The sequence below is a fragment of the Lissotriton helveticus genome, chromosome 8 (genome assembly GCF_964261635.1).
Source record: "Lissotriton helveticus chromosome 8, aLisHel1.1, whole genome shotgun sequence".
Taxonomy (NCBI): Eukaryota; Metazoa; Chordata; class Amphibia; order Caudata; family Salamandridae; genus Lissotriton; species Lissotriton helveticus.
The window spans coordinates 838,056,516-838,074,460 of NC_136069.1; the positions used below are offsets into that span (position 1 = coordinate 838,056,516).

Genomic DNA, 17,945 nt, shown 5'->3' on the forward strand with positions numbered 1-17,945 from the left:
TTTAAAAACTTCAACCTCTACAACTTCGTTCTTACTCTTTCCAAAATTTGCATCTAATTTTCCTACTGCTACTTCATACTCCTTTTCTCCTTCACTCTTCTTCTGCTTCTGTTAAAGGTGACAAATGTTTCAATATACTTCTTCCCTCTGTTCCTAGACCATGCTTTAATGTGGCTAACTTCCTAGCAGCTTTTGAAAATATCACCCCCAATGGCTTGTACATAGGCTTCAAAGCCTTCTTTCCAGTCTTCCAATGGTATTGTGGGCTGTCCGGTGTTTTGCAGGATATATTTAGGAGCTACTAAGCCTTCCACTGCTGTGCATGTTAATTATATAAATGTCCTCTTTATATTGAACTGTTGGCACCACGACAGAATGCAATTGACACGCTGGATTTCCCTATAGTGTCACTGAAATGGTGCTTAAATTTGTTTCGCGTAATCAAACGCATACCACTCAACAAAGCTTTAGCTTTTCTTTCTTTTTTTATTCCTCCTTTTGCCTCATTTGTGCTGCATGAAGAGCTTCCAGAATAGCTGATAACATTCACTATAACTATTTAATTGTGCCCTGAATGTTCACTATGACGTGTACAATATCATTTGCCTGTTAGCTCTTTGCTAGCTTGTTAACACTGCCTAGCAACTTCCTTAATGCGGTGTGTGCTTCTGCTGAGGATATCCCTTTAAAACTGCACCTTCAGTAATCATGACGTTGCCCCTTTTAGAGGAGTTGGGCCAGGTAAACACGTAGACGCGTTGCCTAGCAACCTTGTCAACATGGTGTATGCTTCTTCCGTTGACGTCATGCGCACGCCGCACTTCAGAACTTCGCCTGTGCTGCCAAACCATGAGCTTTAGAATGGTTTGCAGAATTGCTTGAATGGTGTCAATGCGCTTGGCGTCACCTAGTAATGTCGTTACAGCTTCCCTGCAACGACGCAATGTGTCCCAAGCCTCGCCCTCATATCCGAGGCGCGTACACGATGACGGTCGACTTTTCCCAAAATAAATATTAGTCTTGGGACTCTTCAAACACAACTTTCTTTGAAAACTTAATCCGCCAACAGCAGCCAGTGTGAACATGCACCGGTGAAGTCAGGCCCTCGCTCTGTTGTCGTGCGATAGAGCACAATAAGAAATGGCATCAACTTATCGACGCCTTTCCTCCCGGTCAGAAAGCCACCATGAAAAGATCACACATCGAGGAGAAGTGAAATCATGCAGTAAGTGTATTCCTTTTGACTGGGAGGGAGTCAGACAGCCAACTGTCGAAGCGATCAGTGTTCTGGAACCTGGACTCAGCCAAATTCCAGAACACTGCCAACACTAGAACACTACACCAACATTCTATGCAGTTTTAAGACTAGAACATAAAGCCTACCTACATTCAAAGTCTGATACGCAGAAGAAATTCTCCAATCAGAACTGGTCAGTCTGTTTTGCTAATTATTTATTTTATTTTATTTTTATTTAAAAAAAAAATATTTAAGGCATTTGCAATTAAACATAAACCCAGTACAGTACTTAATTACTTTAGCTGGCGGCAGAACAGATCAGCAGTGGTCTCGTAGAGTACATTCGTACGTGTCAGAGTAGACAATCGACAGTGGCAGATAACAATACCTAGGAAAACAAGCGCATATTCCAAACATATATACAAATAATGGACATGCATATATACCTTTTGCACTCAGTAAATTTTACCTGTCTGGGTACAGCAGAGCAAACTAGCCTGGCTCCCAGTGGCCCCAGCTTCCCTCCAGCTCCCCAGTTTCTTTCCCAACCAGATATTGTTGATTTAATCCCCAGAAACCTTTCGGTCAACTTTGTAGACGGAGCAACTCATTATAATTATCCGATTGTGTGTTACAATCGAGCATATCTTTTTCCTAGTCATCTATAGTCTGGACAGGACCTATGGTCCAATGCATGGCTACCCTGCGCTTGGTGTGAAGGAGTCCCATATCCACCAAACGTCAGCCCACTTTGCTGTTTTGCTATTTCTATTACCACATCATTTATTAAAAGCAAAGGGTAGCCAAATCAAGGGGGTTAAATGAGATGACACTCATTTCACTTTGAACTTAGTACATTATTAGCTTCACCTCTCTCATACTTATGGAATAGCTTACTGTGAGCAAAATGTAGTACTTGAGCGCTCAATAAGAAGTACACTTCACGGGCAATGTCATTTCTAGAAAGCTATTGTTCTGGCAAGTAACTGTTTCCATTCAGTAAGGCACCAGTTGCACAATAGTCAAACATTTTTCTCCTTTTGTAGGTGATGTTCACCGAAGAAGATGTCAAATACTACCTGGCTGAACTTGCACTTGCGTTAGATCATTTGCACAGTCTTGGAATAATCTACAGGGATCTAAAACCTGAGAAGTAAGAAATTAACATACCTTTTTGATGTATCCTTAAAACAGATCAGACAAATAGGTTACTGGCATTTTCCACTCCTCAGTTCTTATATTATATGTCCAAATGTGTTTTGTGTACATTTCCTGATATGTCTGTATATCTTCCCAAATTATTTTGACCGTATGCATTGCATGTGGTTAGTGCAGGTCTGATATGGTTTGCAGCATATACTGCTGTGCATCACATGCTTTGCACATCCCTACTGTAAGGAAATGCCTCTTCTTGGTGTGGTCACGCCTAGGTTTTGCGACTGTTCAGCACTGGTTGTGCCGCCCTGGAGGTCCCCATGTAAAAACGAGTCTGCCACTGTGGACTGGTCGAACAGTTGTGCACTGCGAGCCTGTCTTGGCCATTAAAGGCAGTGGCAAAGCCTCCACTTCCCTTGTGTGTCTGTGTAAGTCGCCACTCTGGCAGGCCTACCGAATCTTAACGCAGGGTGTAACGAATGACTCATGCAGGACATACAGTTTACATGTTCTGACAGTAAAAATTTGAAACTGCCATTTTTACCGTGGAAAGGATTGTTCGCGCTATTGGTGAGTTCAGGATTACATGCTGACACCTCTGCCATGCCAACCCCTGAACTGTGCGAATAAAGTGGGTTCTTCAAGGTATCAAACAACTCGTTACATTAAGCTTAACTTGGATCTCAAATTGAAGATCAATGTAACTTTTGGCAATTGCAGCGAGTACAAAGCTGGCACTTGTTGCCTTTACAATTCTTGTTCCTTCCCTGGCATACATGGAGCCATGTTCCACAAGACCAACAATAATGGATTGCAGACCAAGACCAAGAAGGTGTTAACTCCCTCCTGCAGGAAGCCACATGGGTGTTGACCCCAAGAGTCAGGCTTCAAATATGAAGCTGCCTTAGAAAGGCATATGTGAAACACTAAGGTGGAGGGCTTCCCCATGGTTTACAGACAGGCAGGCAGGCACCGGAAGGAGAGAGAGGAAACCAGTCGCCAAACCTTTTTCCCCAGGAGCGTGTAGCCCTGAAGTTGCCACACTCCGGGGTTGGCCTAGTGAGGTCCACACAACGAGAGAGTGGGATTCACCATCTTGGAAGTGGGAAGAATGGTGCTCCCTGGGATATTTAGGTGCCATACACCACAAAAAGTTGTCGCCAGGCAGGAGGAAAACTGGTAGCCTGTTTGCTATAACCGCATCCTGCCTTGGAGGCAGTTTCCGAGCATAAAGACTGCATCCCTGGCAAGCAGACCTCAGATCTCAACTGACCTGGAAGGAGGACTGATCTGCTGCACAGAGGGACCAGCACAGAGAAGCTACACCATCGAGGACTTCACCTGCTGGCTAGCGAAGAAAGGGACTGTGCCTGCTGTGTCCTGCTAAAGGAAAAGATATCACCAGAGCTCAGCAAAACCTGGAGACTCCAAGGGCTAGCCAACTGCCCTCCTATTAGCAGCACAGAACACCACAGCTGAAGAAGCCTGCTGGAGCAAGCTGGTAGCCCAAAGTCTTCATACCACTACCATCGCGCCTCGCAGCACCTGGAACCAAAATCCGATGCACAGATGTGCACCAGAGTTTGCTGAGTCTGGGAGTGCTGTTGGAGAGCTGCTAGGATCCTCGGAGGATGAGCTTTCGAATTTGGAAGGATTGCCAGTGACCGTCACCAGGCGACTGGTAGTTCAGTGGCGTCTGGACTTCTGCCAGCCTGGAGAGGACTTTGTGGGATGTTGACCCTGTGACCAGGACTGCCTTACCCAGCTCGGGGACAGAGGAGTAGTTAAAACAAGATCCCCCTCAACTGCATTACATCCACAGCATCCTTGGAGCATCTTCAGCATCCTTCATCCTGTTCGTCAGGAACACTCCATAGGAATCAATTACAACACAGATGAAGTGCCTGGAGCTGCTTGGAGCCAACTTCTTTTGTGGAGGTTAACATTTCTGATGACCTTGCTGGTCCCCCTGACTACCTCCCTGTGTGAGTTGGTCGCCCCAAGTAAGTCTACCTGACTGCATTGGCACTTGACCAAGTTTTCCTTGAAAAAGATTCTCTGAGTCAAAATTTACGATTTTTGTCCGTGGCTGAGTGAAATGCTTGGATTTCGTTTCATGTTAAATCCAGATCTCCAGAAGCATCTGGTGAATCTTTTTCATTGTGGTGTCTAAATTTATATAAAAATGGTCTATTTTTATAAATTGTTGTTGGATATCTTGAGTGTCGTGTTGATTTGTTCAGGTGTTTTGGTACTATTTAAATGCTTTACACTTGTTCCTCTTTGCAAGCCTTGCTGCGCAGTGCCACAGCTTCCCAGGATTGAGCTGAGGGTTTGACCAAACGTTCTGGACCTAAAGGGGTTGGTGAGTGTATTACACAGTGAGGTCGCACAACTTCACCATATAATACACCCCATTTTCTCACACCTGCCAATCTGGTATTGGACATAGATGTGGCAAGTTTTTCGTTGAAGTAAAGGTTTCAGGATGACTCATGGGTTCTGATGGATACTTCTAACCACTGATTCCTCACCTTCAACTACTCCCCAGGGGCCATGCTGGATCTGGAAGACTTTCCATAGAGCAGTGCTCCCATGTGCTGCTAGAGGCTTACTCCTCACTGCCTCAGAAGTGACCGAGCAGAGATGCATATCTATGCCTCCCCTGCAGGCTGATGTCCATTCCCTTCTTTGCATGCCTTCTGGCATGGATCCGGAGTTCCACCTTTGTTTGTCAGGTTTTTCGACGACTTCTCAATGGCACCAGTCTGCTAGGTAACGGTGTCCCTTCCCAAAAGGTCAGGTTTCAGGTCCTGCTACGACTGCAGGAAGCAGTTTATGGTCACTAACCCGCATGATCTGTGCCTTTAATGTCTCTGATCTGGCCACAACTTTAAGTAGTGCAATAAGTATGCCATCATGCATCCCAGTGATATCTGAGACAGGCGAAACTGCATGTCTCCAAACATAAGAGGTTGTTGTGGTGTTCGCGTAAGTCCCAATTGAACTTGGTGTTGTCACCATTCCTGATTCAAGTTGAAGTCGCAGACTCTGCCCTTCAAATGCTCAAATTAACCCTGTAAGTCCTCTGGTAAGTCAAAGCACAAGCTTTAGAAAGTGTAGCAGAACTAAGCCCCATTCCAACACTTCATCAAAAGAGATGGTGTGAGGACATCCCAATGTTGGTCAGACCCCTTCGAGGTCTCCAGACACTTAACTGATTCCTCAGCTGGTCCTAACGCATCCCAAATTTCCTCGATTGTCGTCAACCCAGCAGCAGATTGAGGACTAGAAGAAGGCCAAGCTGCAAATTTTCTGTACTTTTCTGGGTCCATCTGGCACGCCTTGGCCCTCAAGAAAGCGCAGGGCTCACAGTTGGGTTACCGCTGTCGGGGATCCATCCCTGACACCGTTTACTCCCCTGGACCCGTTACCGGGCCTCAACAAACTTTACATAAACTTATACCCTGATCTCTGCTACGCCAGAGCTGATATTGACGTCCCTGTCACTAGAAGAGGTCTTGGTGCCAAAGCCAATATCTGATAGAGCCACTACTAGCCGCAGATTACTTAACGTAGAATTATCCCCAGGCATGAGACTGGATCTGGAAAAAATTTTGCCACAGCATCTCTGCGCACCGGGGGATGGCACCACGTGACTCCACCCTGACGTTGTCCGCACACTTGACGTCAGTAATGTCACATAAGTCCCACCCGGCGTGCTGACATCAGTTTCCTTCTTTTCCGTATGCAACGCGGATCCGGATTGAGTTCTCTTGACCTGTTTTCAGGCCTTCTTTTAACGCCGTTGCGTTGGGAACAGTATGCAAATGCCTTCGGGTTTCAAGACGTGTACTTCTTGTACGCGTCAGATGTCTGCAACAAACGCTCACCCTATTTGTATGTCGTGTTTGGGCTAGCACATGATTTTACGGACTGCGACGCTTGTCAGCATCTCAAGCTGAAGTCTCGGCGGTAGCACCGGACGAAACACCTGTGGACCCGCTTGTCCAGATTGGTCTCATCACCGCGTCCGTCCCCTACCTCGGAAGGGTCCAGAAACCGCTGATTCCGGTTGCGGCATAGTCCTTCGCCGAGGCCCCATGGGCATCGCTCACCCACCAGTAAGTCCTGCAGCTTGTCACTGAGGCATTGTCCTCGTTCTGCAGAGGGTGCGGGTTCCTCTCGGGACGTGCGACCTTGCCCGTCGCCACCCTTTCCGCTGTTTCCTCGTGTTGGGGCGACTGGGACCCAGATGGAGGCCTATGCTACTGGTCTGCAGGCTTCTTTGGGCCCCCCTCCTCTTCCTGAGACGTCCGTGGATCTCTCGCCATGCTCGGGGCCTTCCGCGGACTAGCCGGCGGTTCTGACCCCGGCGCCGACGAGTTCGGCTTCAGGTTTTGGAGATGTGGTGTTGTCGAGGTGCATATTTTTCTATATTTTTGCTCTATCGATTTTGTACTTTTAAAGTGTTCAACGTATGCATTGTTTTATATACCCATGCACAAAACCCGGTGCCTTCTGTTCACTTTTTCTAAGTCGAGGTGCTACCCTACAGGGTTTCCCTCTTTGACGCACGGCGTCCCTGCCTTGCCGCAAAACCCCACAGGGTTCCCTGTGGTGTCGCAGGAGGTTGCCGGGACTCGCGGTTCGTCCCCGAGTCCCCCTCAGTCCTCTGGGCAGGTGGCTGTCTTACCCGAGGCCGAGCAGACACCTTTCCGGCGCAGACGGCTTTCCTTCCCGGCAACGGCGGCGCCGCGGGTGGAGTCCGGGACCCGGGGTGCCTCCCCGAGTCCCTCCAGGTCCTCCGCGCAGGCAGCTACCTCGTCTGAGGTCGAGCTAGCACCTTTTCTGTGCCGTTCATTAGCCGCTCCGACCCCCCCCCTTTCTCCTGTCAAGCATGTGGTGGTGGTGGTCCACCACTGGTGCCACTCTGCACACCTGGGGGCATCGTCGGTGCCTATAGACGACACCCAGGTGCCCGTGGTGGACTACACGGCCCCACCCCGGAGTCGGGTTGTCGACTCGTCTCCGGATGTCCTTTCCTCTCCGTAGGTTTGTCATCTCCTGGTCTCCTCTTCACCGGAGACCTGACGCCACGTTGTTGCCTTTTCCCCGGCGTCTTCCAGGGCGAGCTCTATGCCGTCTCCGCGGCCACAGCCCCTGGACCCTCTCTTCCGCACCTCGCGGTTGGTTGCCCCGCCGGCTTCTCCGCCTTCTCTGGAGACCCCTTAGGCATCTCAGTCATCCAGGGGTCTTCCGTCCTACAGGGGCTGGCCGTTTCTTTCTCCAGCTGGGCTCAGGGATGGGCGGCTTAGTTTGCAGCCTTCGCCCACAGAAGAGTTACTCTCTCCCCGCGACGCCCTACGGAGGAGAGTGTAGCCTTTGTCCAGGACATTTCCACGGCCACTGGCATTTTGCAAATGGGCAACCCGGTCATTCCAGTCCCTATGGACCCTATGGACCATTTGTTGGAAGTTCTCCACCAGGTCTCAGGAGGAGGGGAGCTGCTTCTTCCATTTGAAGCTTTGCTCCACAACTCTTCTGGGGGCATGGGGGCGTCCTGCTACGGGAGATCCGGTGCCTCAGCATCTCTGCCACCGTCCTGCGGAAAAAGTTCATCCTAACCCAGTGGCGGAAAAAAACAATCTAAGGATGGAGTCGATGCCCATGCGCACTATCGTCCAAGGGAGGAGTCACCTATCTCGTGACTACAAAGACTTCTTCCAAGACGACGACAACATGCAATCATCGGAGCCCAACACTAGGTGGCAATCTAATGCTAAGTGTACAACTCTGCAGCTCTACATGCCAAGAACAGATGCATACTGGTAAGTAGCATTTTCCTTTTCTTCCTTGCTTTCAGTGTTGCTCCCTCCGTCACGGGAGGCCCGGTGGTTGAACTCCTGGGGGCGTAACAACTTCTCTTCCACTAGTGCTGCTTTACACACGCTCAACACACTTTGTGTGTTGGCCAGGGCTACCTCCGGCCTATGGGATTCCATGGAGTCCCTTCAGTCTCGCTCCTCACATGAAGGTGTCTGCGCTGATCTGCGGCACCATGTGCTGGATGGTCGGGAGTTAGCTGCATTTATTCTCCATTCGACCTTGGATGTTTCTGATTCTCTGCCGCGCTATGGCGAGTTCTGTGGCTCTCCGTTGCCATGCTTGGTTGTGGGATGGTGTCTTTCCGGAGAATTTTAGGGAGCGTCGTGTTGACCTGCCTTTTGATGGGATACTTTTATTTGGCACCCATGCGGACTTTGCCATTCAACGGCTCCTTGCGGGGCTCCATCATCCTCTCCCGCCGTAAGCTTCGGCGTGTCGGTCCTCAGGTGCCTTATGGGAGGTGTTTCTCCCACATTTCTCTTTGGGCCTAGTGTTTTGGTTGGCCCGTCTGTGTGTTCTGTGCGGCTTGGAATTCCTTCAGGGTCCTTAAGTTGGCCCCTCGGAACTGTTGGCTGCTGGTACAGCCCTTTAGCTTTTGTGGTGTGTGTGTGTTTTTGGCTGTTAGTGAAGCCGTATAGATCCTCAGGTTGGACCATCTGTTATTTTTGGCTGATTGGTAAGCCGCCTGTGGTGCTACCCACATGTCCCTTAATGTTCTTGGCCTCTGCTGCGGGGTTTTTTCCCTAAGAGGTATTCCCATGTTTGTTTTTTGGACGTATTGAATTGAACGGGAATTTATATAGCGCAACTATGCCCATGGGCGTCAAGGCGCAATACCCTAGGTGGGGTACTTTTAGCTATTGTATAGCTCGGTCCTAGGCTGGGCGGGTGTGGATACCTTCTCGGGTTCCTCACCTTTCCTGGCGTCACTGTATACCGCTTGGTGTGATCTTTTTTTCTTCTGTCTTAGTGCAGCATGCGCAGCTCCTGGTTCTGTCCTGCTCAGTATCCGATGGTGTATCTATCCTTCGTCTACAAGGCTTGCCTGTCGTGCCTTTTGTCCCTCTCAACTTCTGGATCACCAGACAGGCTTTTGTCATGTCCTCTACCTTGTGTTCCAGGGGGGCTAGGATACTCCTGGTGTTCTCCTGTGTTCTGGCTGATGGCTTTAGGTCTGTACTACAGATTTCTCCTCTTTATCTTCTGGCCGGTCCCACTTCCCTCAGTGGGCCGGGTTGTGCCACTGGGACGGTCTTTCACTGGGGCTTGTTCCGGGGTTCCCTTGCCTTTGCCTTCGTCTTCGCTCGACTTGCTCTGGGCACACTACTTCATAGTATTTACCAGCTGTCTACTGCGCACGCCTCGTCATTATGGTCCTGGGTATGGCTAGGATATCTATTCTACGTTAAGGAATCTGCAGCTAGTAGTCTCTATCAGATGTACAAGTTACTTACCTTTGGTAACAATGTATCTGGTAGAGACGATTCTAGCAGCAGATTCCTTCACGACCCGCCCTTCTTCCCCGTTCTGCGAGGACCTTCAACTTGGTCTTCTGCGCTCGCCTCCCTCTGGGTGGTTTTGTCTTCTGTGAGTGCCCTCTTTCACTTCCTCCCTGGCAGGGTGCTTCATTCTATTTATTTGTTCCACTCTTTCCTTTCTGGTAATTGGACGATAGGTTCATGTGTACCTCTGCTTCCCTACACCCTGGTTATTCCAGTGTGGGGCCTACTCGTAATCTCTCTTTTTCATTGCTTGGGGTTTCTGACTCCTCTGCGATCCTCTGGGTTGTGGTCTCTTGGCTGAGCCTCAGCCCTTAGCTCTTTACAGGGGATACAACACTCCTTGATGGTGTTGTCTTTACTTGTCGTTACTAATCTGTTCCGGGCTTGTGGCTCCTTCTCTGTTAGATTGTGGTTGCAGACTTTCTTTTGTCTACCATGACATTTTTCACATGTTTTTCTGCTTCCAGGGAGGATATTACCTCCTCGTCCTGTCTCCCCGTCCCATTCCTGATACGTGAGCAGCTAGTCTGCTCCACAGAAACCCCTACCCAGCTGCGCTGTTTGCACTTCCCCCTATGATGATGTCACCATCACGTGACTATATAGGGGGAAGTGCCACAAACAACATCCTGTTCTTTTTTTTCTGCGTTCCCGTGGACCGCGTTCCTGGCTGTGCTGTTGGGTCTACTCTCGAGGTGAGTTCCCTGCTGTTTTTGGTGTGGTCGGCGGCGTGCTTTAGCGGCCGTCTTTTCCTTTTCATTTTTGCTTCCCCCAGGCTGTTTTATTTCTGCGCGGCTCGCGTTAGCGGCCGTCTCCGTGTTGGGGGCTTCATTTGTCCACGCGGCTCGCGTTAGCGGCCGTCTGTGGTCTGGGGGCACTGTTTGTTTACGCGGCTCGCGTTAGCGGCCGTTTTCTGTGCTTTACCTTACCTGGCTCTGGTTGGCCTGCTCCAGCGGCCGTCCCCGGTTTTTCTTCGGTCCTTTTTCGCCCTGCTTTAGCGGGCTGGGGCTCTGCTGGTGCTGCTGGTGTGGCGCTCCTATTTTTTTTTGTGTGCTTTGGGGGCGTGTGGTCTGCTGATTGGGCTGTTTTATGCCGGCCCATTGCATTACCTGCCACAGGTGTTCGGGTCCTCGTCCTGTATTTAAGGGGTCCTTCTTGGATGTTTTTTTGTCCTTGTTTTTGCCTGTTGGTGTGGTTTTTGGACTTGCGCTTTCATGGATGCTGCGGCTTCTTCTTCTGCGTCCCCTCTGGATGCCCTGCGCCTCCTTGTTGGTGAGGCAGTGGCTGCTGCTTTCCTGGCCAGGGATGCGGCTGCTCCTCCTCCCAAGAGACCTCGTGTTTCTGTGGATCCCCAGGCTGAAGCTGAAGATGACTTGGGTCCTGAGGGAGATGAGGGTGTGCGTGGACGTTTTGTTCAGGGTGCTGAGCTCTCTGACCTGTTCGCACATGTTCGGTCCAACTTGGGGTTCTCTCCTCCTGCCGCTGATGTCTTGGAGGATGACTTCTTCACGCAATATGTCCAGCCTGCTCCGGATTCTTTGCCTTTGCACAGTGCTATTCGCAAGGTGTTGTCACACGAATGGCAGGAGGTGGATAAGTCTGCTTTTCCTCGTTTCCTGTCTCGGCGTTACCCTCTTGAGGGTTTTTCTGCTGAGTTTCCTCAGGCTGTGAAGGTGGATAATTTGATGGCTGGCCTCTCTTCTCAAGGTTTGGTCGTTTCTGAGGACGCCCTGCCGGCGGATGCTGTGGATAAGCGTATTGAGGGTGCTGTGAAGCGTTCTTATGCTGCTTCAAATTTTTCCGTCCGTGCGACTGCCTATTCTAACTATATGGTTCAGTCGCTCCTTAAGGATTTCCAGTCCCTGTCGGTTTTGCTGCAGGACGGTGAGGATGCCACTCCTCTTTTGTCTTTGATGGAACAGCAGGTTCGGTACCTGTCGGATATTTCTTTTGACAATTTGGGGGCGGCGGCGGCTGCTTCTGGTGCTTCCATCGCTGCACGTCGTCATATTTGGATGCGTTCCTGGAAGGCGGACTCTTCTCAGAAGTCGGTCCTCCTTAAGTTGCCTTTTGAAGGTTCCAAGGTTTTCGGTCCTCGGTTGGAGGATTTAGTCAAGCAATCTGCGGAGAATCGCAAGCTGGTGGCTCCTGTCCGCCCCCCTTCCCGGGGTCGTGGGTTTGGTTACCGTCGCGCCTTTGGGCCTCCTGCTCGTGGTGCTTCTCAGCCCTTTCGTGGCAGGGGTCGTGGCCGGGGGGCCCCTGGAAGTGCCAAGCCCCGGGCCGCTGCTGGTGTTGCCGCCGCCGCTTCCTCCTCTTCTCAATGACTGTCTGCCTTTGCCGGTTGGTGGTCGCCTTCAGTCCTTCCGTGCCCAGTGGTTGTCGGTTCCGGATGCCTGGGCGGTTCAGACTGTTTCAGAGGGTTACCGGCTCGAGTTTTCCTCTCCTCCACCTCCGGGTTTTGTTCGGACCCCTCTGCCCAGTCTTCCTCTGCGGAGAGCTGCTTTGTTGGCCGGCGTACGGGTCCTGTTGGAGAAGCGGGCGATTGTGGAGGTGCCTCCGCTGGAGAGGGGCATGGGGTGCTACTCCATTCTCTTTCTGGTTTCCAAGAAGGACACTTCGGATCTTCGACCTGTCTTGGATCTGAAGCGGGTCCATCGCTTCGTGATCCATCGTCCTTTCAAGATGGTTACTCTCCAGTCCATCCTGCCTCTGGTCCTTCCGGGTGGCTTCCTGGCGTCGCTGGACCTGATGGATGCCTATCTTCATGTTCCCGTCCATCCGGACGACCAGGGTTTCCTCCGGTTTGCTGTGGGGAGCCGGCATTATCAGTTCCGGGTGCTCCCTTTCGGCCTTTCATCGGCACCCAGGGTTTTCACCAAGCTGTTGGCCCCTCTGGTGGGTATTCTACATTCCATGGGACTGGTGGTTTTTCCTTACCTGGATGACTGGCTGATTGTCTCTCCTTCTTTTTCGCAGGCTCTGTTGGATGTGGACCAGGTGTGTTTTCTGCTGGGGTCCTTTGGGTTCCTTATCAACCACAGGAAGTCCTCCCTGGTGCCCTCCCAGTCCCTGAAGTTCCTGGGGGCTCTCTTCCGTATGGACATGGACATGGTTTTTCTCTCACAGGAGCGCCAGTTGACTTTGTTTCGTCACCTTTCCTGGCTTCTGTCCCAGTCCCGGGTGTCTGCCCGTCTCTGGTTGCGGAGTCAGGGGGAGATGGCGTCCACTCTGCATCTCCTTCCTTGGTCCAGGCTGCATCTCTACCCCCTGTTGCATCATGTCCTGTCTCACTGGGATCCTGCCTCCTTGGACTACGAGACTCTCATCCCTGTCACTCCGGGGATTCGGGCGGATCTCCAGTGGTGGTTGTCCCCTCTGTCTCTGTCCCGGGGGTTCGATCTTCTTCCTCCCCTGTCTGTGGTCGTTTTGTCCACGGATGCCAGTGCTCTGGGGTGGGGTGCCGTTCTGGGTGCCTCCTCGGCTCAGGGTCGGTGGTCCGGCTTCGAGTCTCTCCAGTCGTCGAACTGGAAGGAGCTGCGGGCTGTCTGGTTGGCTCTTCTTTGGTTCGCTCCTCTCCTCCGGGGTCGGGCGGTCTCTGTGCAGACCGACAATCAGGTGGTTCGTGCTTATGTGAATCACCAGGGAGGCATGTGTCGTGCCCTGTTTCTCCTTTCCCGGAAGATCGGCCTGTGGGCCGAATCGAATCTCTTGTCTCTGACGGCGGTCTATCTTCCGGGGACGGAGAATGGGCCTGCGGACTCGTTGAGCCGGGTGTTCCCGTCCTCAGTGTCCCTCTGTCTGTCTCCGGGCCTGTTCGATCTGATTGTCCTCAGGTTCGGCCTTCCTTGGCTGGATCTTTTTGCCTCGGAGGAGTCCGCCCTTCTTCCTCGGTTTTGCAGCATCGTTCCCTCTCCGATGGCGTGGGCCACCGATGCTTTCTCGATTCCTTGGTCGGAGGGTCTGCTGTTTGCCTTCCCTCCGTTTGCCTTAATTCCGAGGGTCCTCCGGAAGATTCGTTGGGATCGGGCGGAGGTTCTCCTGGTTGTGCCAGAGTGGTCTCGGCGGTCTTGGTTCCCCCTTCTGTTGACCTTTTCTGTTCGCCCTCATTGGCGGTTTCCCCTGTGTCCCTCCCCTCTGAGGGTTCCTCTTCTGAGCCTTGCCTCTCTGCGCCGCCTCCGGCTGGGGGTTTGGCACTTGAGAGGTTGAGTTTGCTGGATCTCGGGTGCTCGGTTGAGGTTGCCCATTGTCTTCAGCTTTCTCGGCGTCCTTCCACTTTGAAGTCGTATGCCCGTCACTGGAAGAATTTCTCTTCTTGGTGCCTTGGGAAGGGTCTCTCTTCTGCCTCCTGTGACGCTGTGAGGGTCTTGGACTTCCTACGGGATGGGTTCCTCCTGGGTCTTGCTGTTTCTTCCCTGCGGGCTCAGTGAGCTGCCGTTCTTGCCTTTCGGGGTTCTTCAGTTGCCTCTGTCTCCCCGTTGGTGGCTCGCCTTCTGCGGAGTTTCTTGCTTCGGCGTCCTGTCTCCCGTTCTCCTGTGCCTCCTTGGGATCTTCCCCTGGTTCTGCGGGCTTTGACGGGTCCTCCTTTCGAGCCTTTGGACTCCGTGGCCCTGAAGTTCCTTTCTGCTAAGGTTATTTTCCTGGTGGCCATTACTTCTGGCAGACGGGTTGGTGAGATCGGGGCGCTGATGGCCTCCCCGCCTTTCTTGCGTTTTTGCGAGGATAAGGTGATTCTCCGTCCGAGTCAGTTTTTTCTCCCTAAGGTGGTGTCTTCCTTTCACTGTCAGGAGGATATTGTTCTCCCTGTGTTTTTTCCGGCCCCTGCCTCTCCTGAGGAGGTGCTCCTTCATTCTTTGGATGTGTTGCGGGCTCTCCGCATCTACTTGGAGCGTACGGCTGCTTTCAGGAAGGTTGATTCCCTCTTTGTCACCTATGGCCTCTCGGGGCTGGGGCTGCGTCCTTCCTTGTCCACTTTGTCTCGGTGGGTCCGGGGTGCTGTGGTTTCCTCTTACGACTCTGCCAGCTGTCCTCTGCCTTCCTCTGTTCAGGGTCGGTCGACCCGGAGCGTTTCGTCCTCCTGGGCCATGTTCAAGGGGGCATCCTTGAGGGACATTTGCAATGCTGCCACGTGGGCTTCTCCCCATACTTTTGTTTCCCATTACCGGCTTCAGTTGGGGATGGCGGCCTCTGCTGCTTTTGGGGCTAGTGTCCTTTCTGCGGTGCATGATGTTTGAAATGTACTGTTTTCCATGGATTAAATGGACCTGTTTGTTTTCTCAAACCTGTGTGGTCTGTTTTTTTCTGGCAATCACCGTGTGCTTGGGTATGGGCTCACGTATCAGGAATGGGACGGGGAGACAGGACGAGGAGGTAATGCCCGGTTACTCACCGGTAATATCCATTACTCCGAGTCCTGGTCTCCCCGTCCCATTCCTGAGCCCTTCCCTCCCTCCCTGGTTTGGGTTTTTTTGTTTGGGTGATTGTCTGTGTTTTTCGTTCTGGGTATCTTTGGTATTTTCAGGATGTTGTTTGTGGCACTTCCCCCTATATAGTCACGTGATGGTGACATCATCATAGGGGGAAGTGCAAACAGCGCAGCTGGGTAGGGGTTTCTGTGGAGCAGACTAGCTGCTCACGTATCAGGAATGGGACGGGGAGACCAGGACTCGGAGTAATGGATATTACCGGTGAGTAACCGGGCATTGCCTTTGCTTTGCAGGGTTGCTCTTCGGAGCGGTGCTTTGCTCTTTTCCTTGCATGACTTTTGGTGACCCAGTGCCTGGCATTGTCCCTAATGGTGCTGTTCCTCACCATTCGGCTTCTTCCCTTTCTGTTTCACTGATTTTTTTCGCACACTATTCCCATACTCTGTTTTGTTTGTGATGGTTCCGCGTAGTGGCGCAGAAAAGTTCTCTGAAGAAAACTGATGGCAGCATGCCGGGGTGGGGCTTATGTGACCTCGCTGATGTCAGGTACGCAAACAACGTCAGGGCGGAGTCACGTGGTGCCGTCCCCCGGCCGCAGAGATGCTGTGGCAAAAATATTTCCAGATCCAGTCTCACGCCTGGGGATAATTCTACGTTAAGGAATCTGCGGCTAAAATCATCTCTATCAGATACATTGTTACCGAAGGTAAGTAACTTGTACGTCGGACCCCAAATTGACTTTGGCATGAGCCAATAAATGCTGTGCTATGTAATAGCAAAAGTGCAACCGATCGTCTTGCAGCGTGACTCTAACCCAGTGCCACTGCCACGTGGCACATTGAGCAGAGCCTCCATTATCTTTGTAGTTCAGATTGTGTGCCAGAGCAAGGGATACCCAAAGATGATCGGAATGGCTTTCTCCTCCTCACTTTCCTGATGTTGCTTTAAACATTGATTTAAAGCATGTTAGTAGGCTTGTTACCTAGCCTGAGCCAGAGCTTCACTCTCCACTTGAGCCACAAACAAAAAAGATGCCTTTTTTGCGGTGGTGGTCTGAAGGGTAGCTGAGGGACTAGAATTACAACTGCCCTCCGTTGAGAAAAAAAATGTCCTCATGTCGATCTTGCAGCCTGTGCTAGCTGCTTTTGGTTGCTTGTATCCCTCACTGATACTTTTAAAGCTTCTTGGTCGAAGCCTTGTTCTTGCTCGCTTGTGAATCAGCAGTTGGCCTGTCAGACCAGCACCTGATGATGATTTGTTCACAAAGCACCCGGATCTAGAGACCCTCATCTTGTAGGCTTTGACCAGTAAGGTGAATCCTAACTCCTTTCCAGCCACTATCCTAGAAAGAGAATCCAAGAGGATTGAGGCTTTTGACAAACAAGTTTTTTCTTCTTGTCTAGCCTTACAATCCGTGAATTCAAATTGTTTACTGTGTCATTACACATATGCCCAGTTGGACAACACCAGCGAGATCTTGCCAGTCCCAGGCGAGCTTGGGGCCTCTTTGGCTCAAACAAGTCATGATAGATGAGATGCGACCAGATACATTATCTGCATAGCTCTGGATACTATGGATTGCCAGTGCTCTAGTTTGTTGACCTGTGTGGCTGCATTCCTGAGGATTGTCTTACAATTTACAGGCCTCCCTTATGGATTTGATCTATGAAGGGTCCTGCCTTTTCAGTGAGAAGGCAAGCTCTGTTTTAGATTGCTTTAACGACACAAAAGTGATGGCGTTGGTTGCTTCACACCTTCAGAGATTGGGGATGTCAATATACCTATATCTTGACAACTGGATGTTGAAGGCAGTCTCACCACAGTCATTCAGGGACCACTTCTAGAGAAAAGTAAACCTATTGACTTTGTTGGGGTTCACCATCAATGATCTAAAGTCACACCTGACTCCTTCCTTTGCAGTGGCTTTCATTCATTGGAGTAATCCTAGAAGCAGTGGATTTCAGTTCTTTTCCTTCAATGTCCAGGACATTCAGGATTATGATCCTGATGTTTCAGAGTCAGGGAGAATTGCTCTGAGGCATCTTGGCTGTTAATCCTCATGTATCTCCTGTTTCCTTTGCATGATGGCGCACACATGTTCTGCAGTGGAATTTAAAGTTCCTGTGGGCCCAACTTAAAGGCATTCTGACCGATGCGATCCAGATCTCAGAGGAGACTGTTTAAATCTGCAGTGGTGGCTGCTCAAACGAAATTGGTCCAGTGGCAGGCCCCTCATCCTTTAACATACAGAGCTGACAATGGTGATGGATGCGTCCATGGCAGGCTGAGGAGCTCACCTCGGGAAGGTGGCTATATCTTTATGCCGCGGTCGATTGAGCAGTGTCAAACTTTTTCATGTTTGAGTTTCCTCCTGAAAGCATGATGCATTCTGGCTGGAAAGGGATGGTAGACAACTGGACGCCTTCCCACCCCTGCCTCTCAAACTCGCAAGTCTGAAAAAGATCCGGAACAACTGAGCCCAGGTCATCTTTATGGCTCTGGATTGCATCAGGAGAGTGGTACCCCAGACCTTGAGTTCATGAACATCCGTCCTTCAATCAGGCTGCTACTTTGCAAGGACCTCCTGACTGGGCAACAGGGCAAGGTCCTCCACCTGAATTTGCTCTTTCTAAACCTACATGCATTGAGATTCAACAGTGGCAAATGACTGTATTTGATCTGTTTCCTGAAGTGGTGAATGTCCTATTTACAGCCAGGCATCCTTCCACAAAATCCATT

General features: G+C 50.9%; 1 protein-coding gene across 3 annotated transcripts in view; it reads left to right on the forward strand.

Moving 5' to 3' along the window:
* Nucleotides 1–17,945, forward strand: part of RPS6KA3 (ribosomal protein S6 kinase A3) — a 698,725-nt gene that overhangs the window by 240,487 nt on the left and 440,293 nt on the right. For all 3 annotated transcript variants that reach the window (XM_078657643.1, XM_078657644.1, XM_078657645.1), the window contains one exon: nt 2,284–2,390. In XM_078657643.1, coding sequence (XP_078513769.1) covers nt 2,284–2,390 — 107 coding nt within the window. The remainder of the gene's footprint in view (nt 1–2,283; nt 2,391–17,945) is intronic.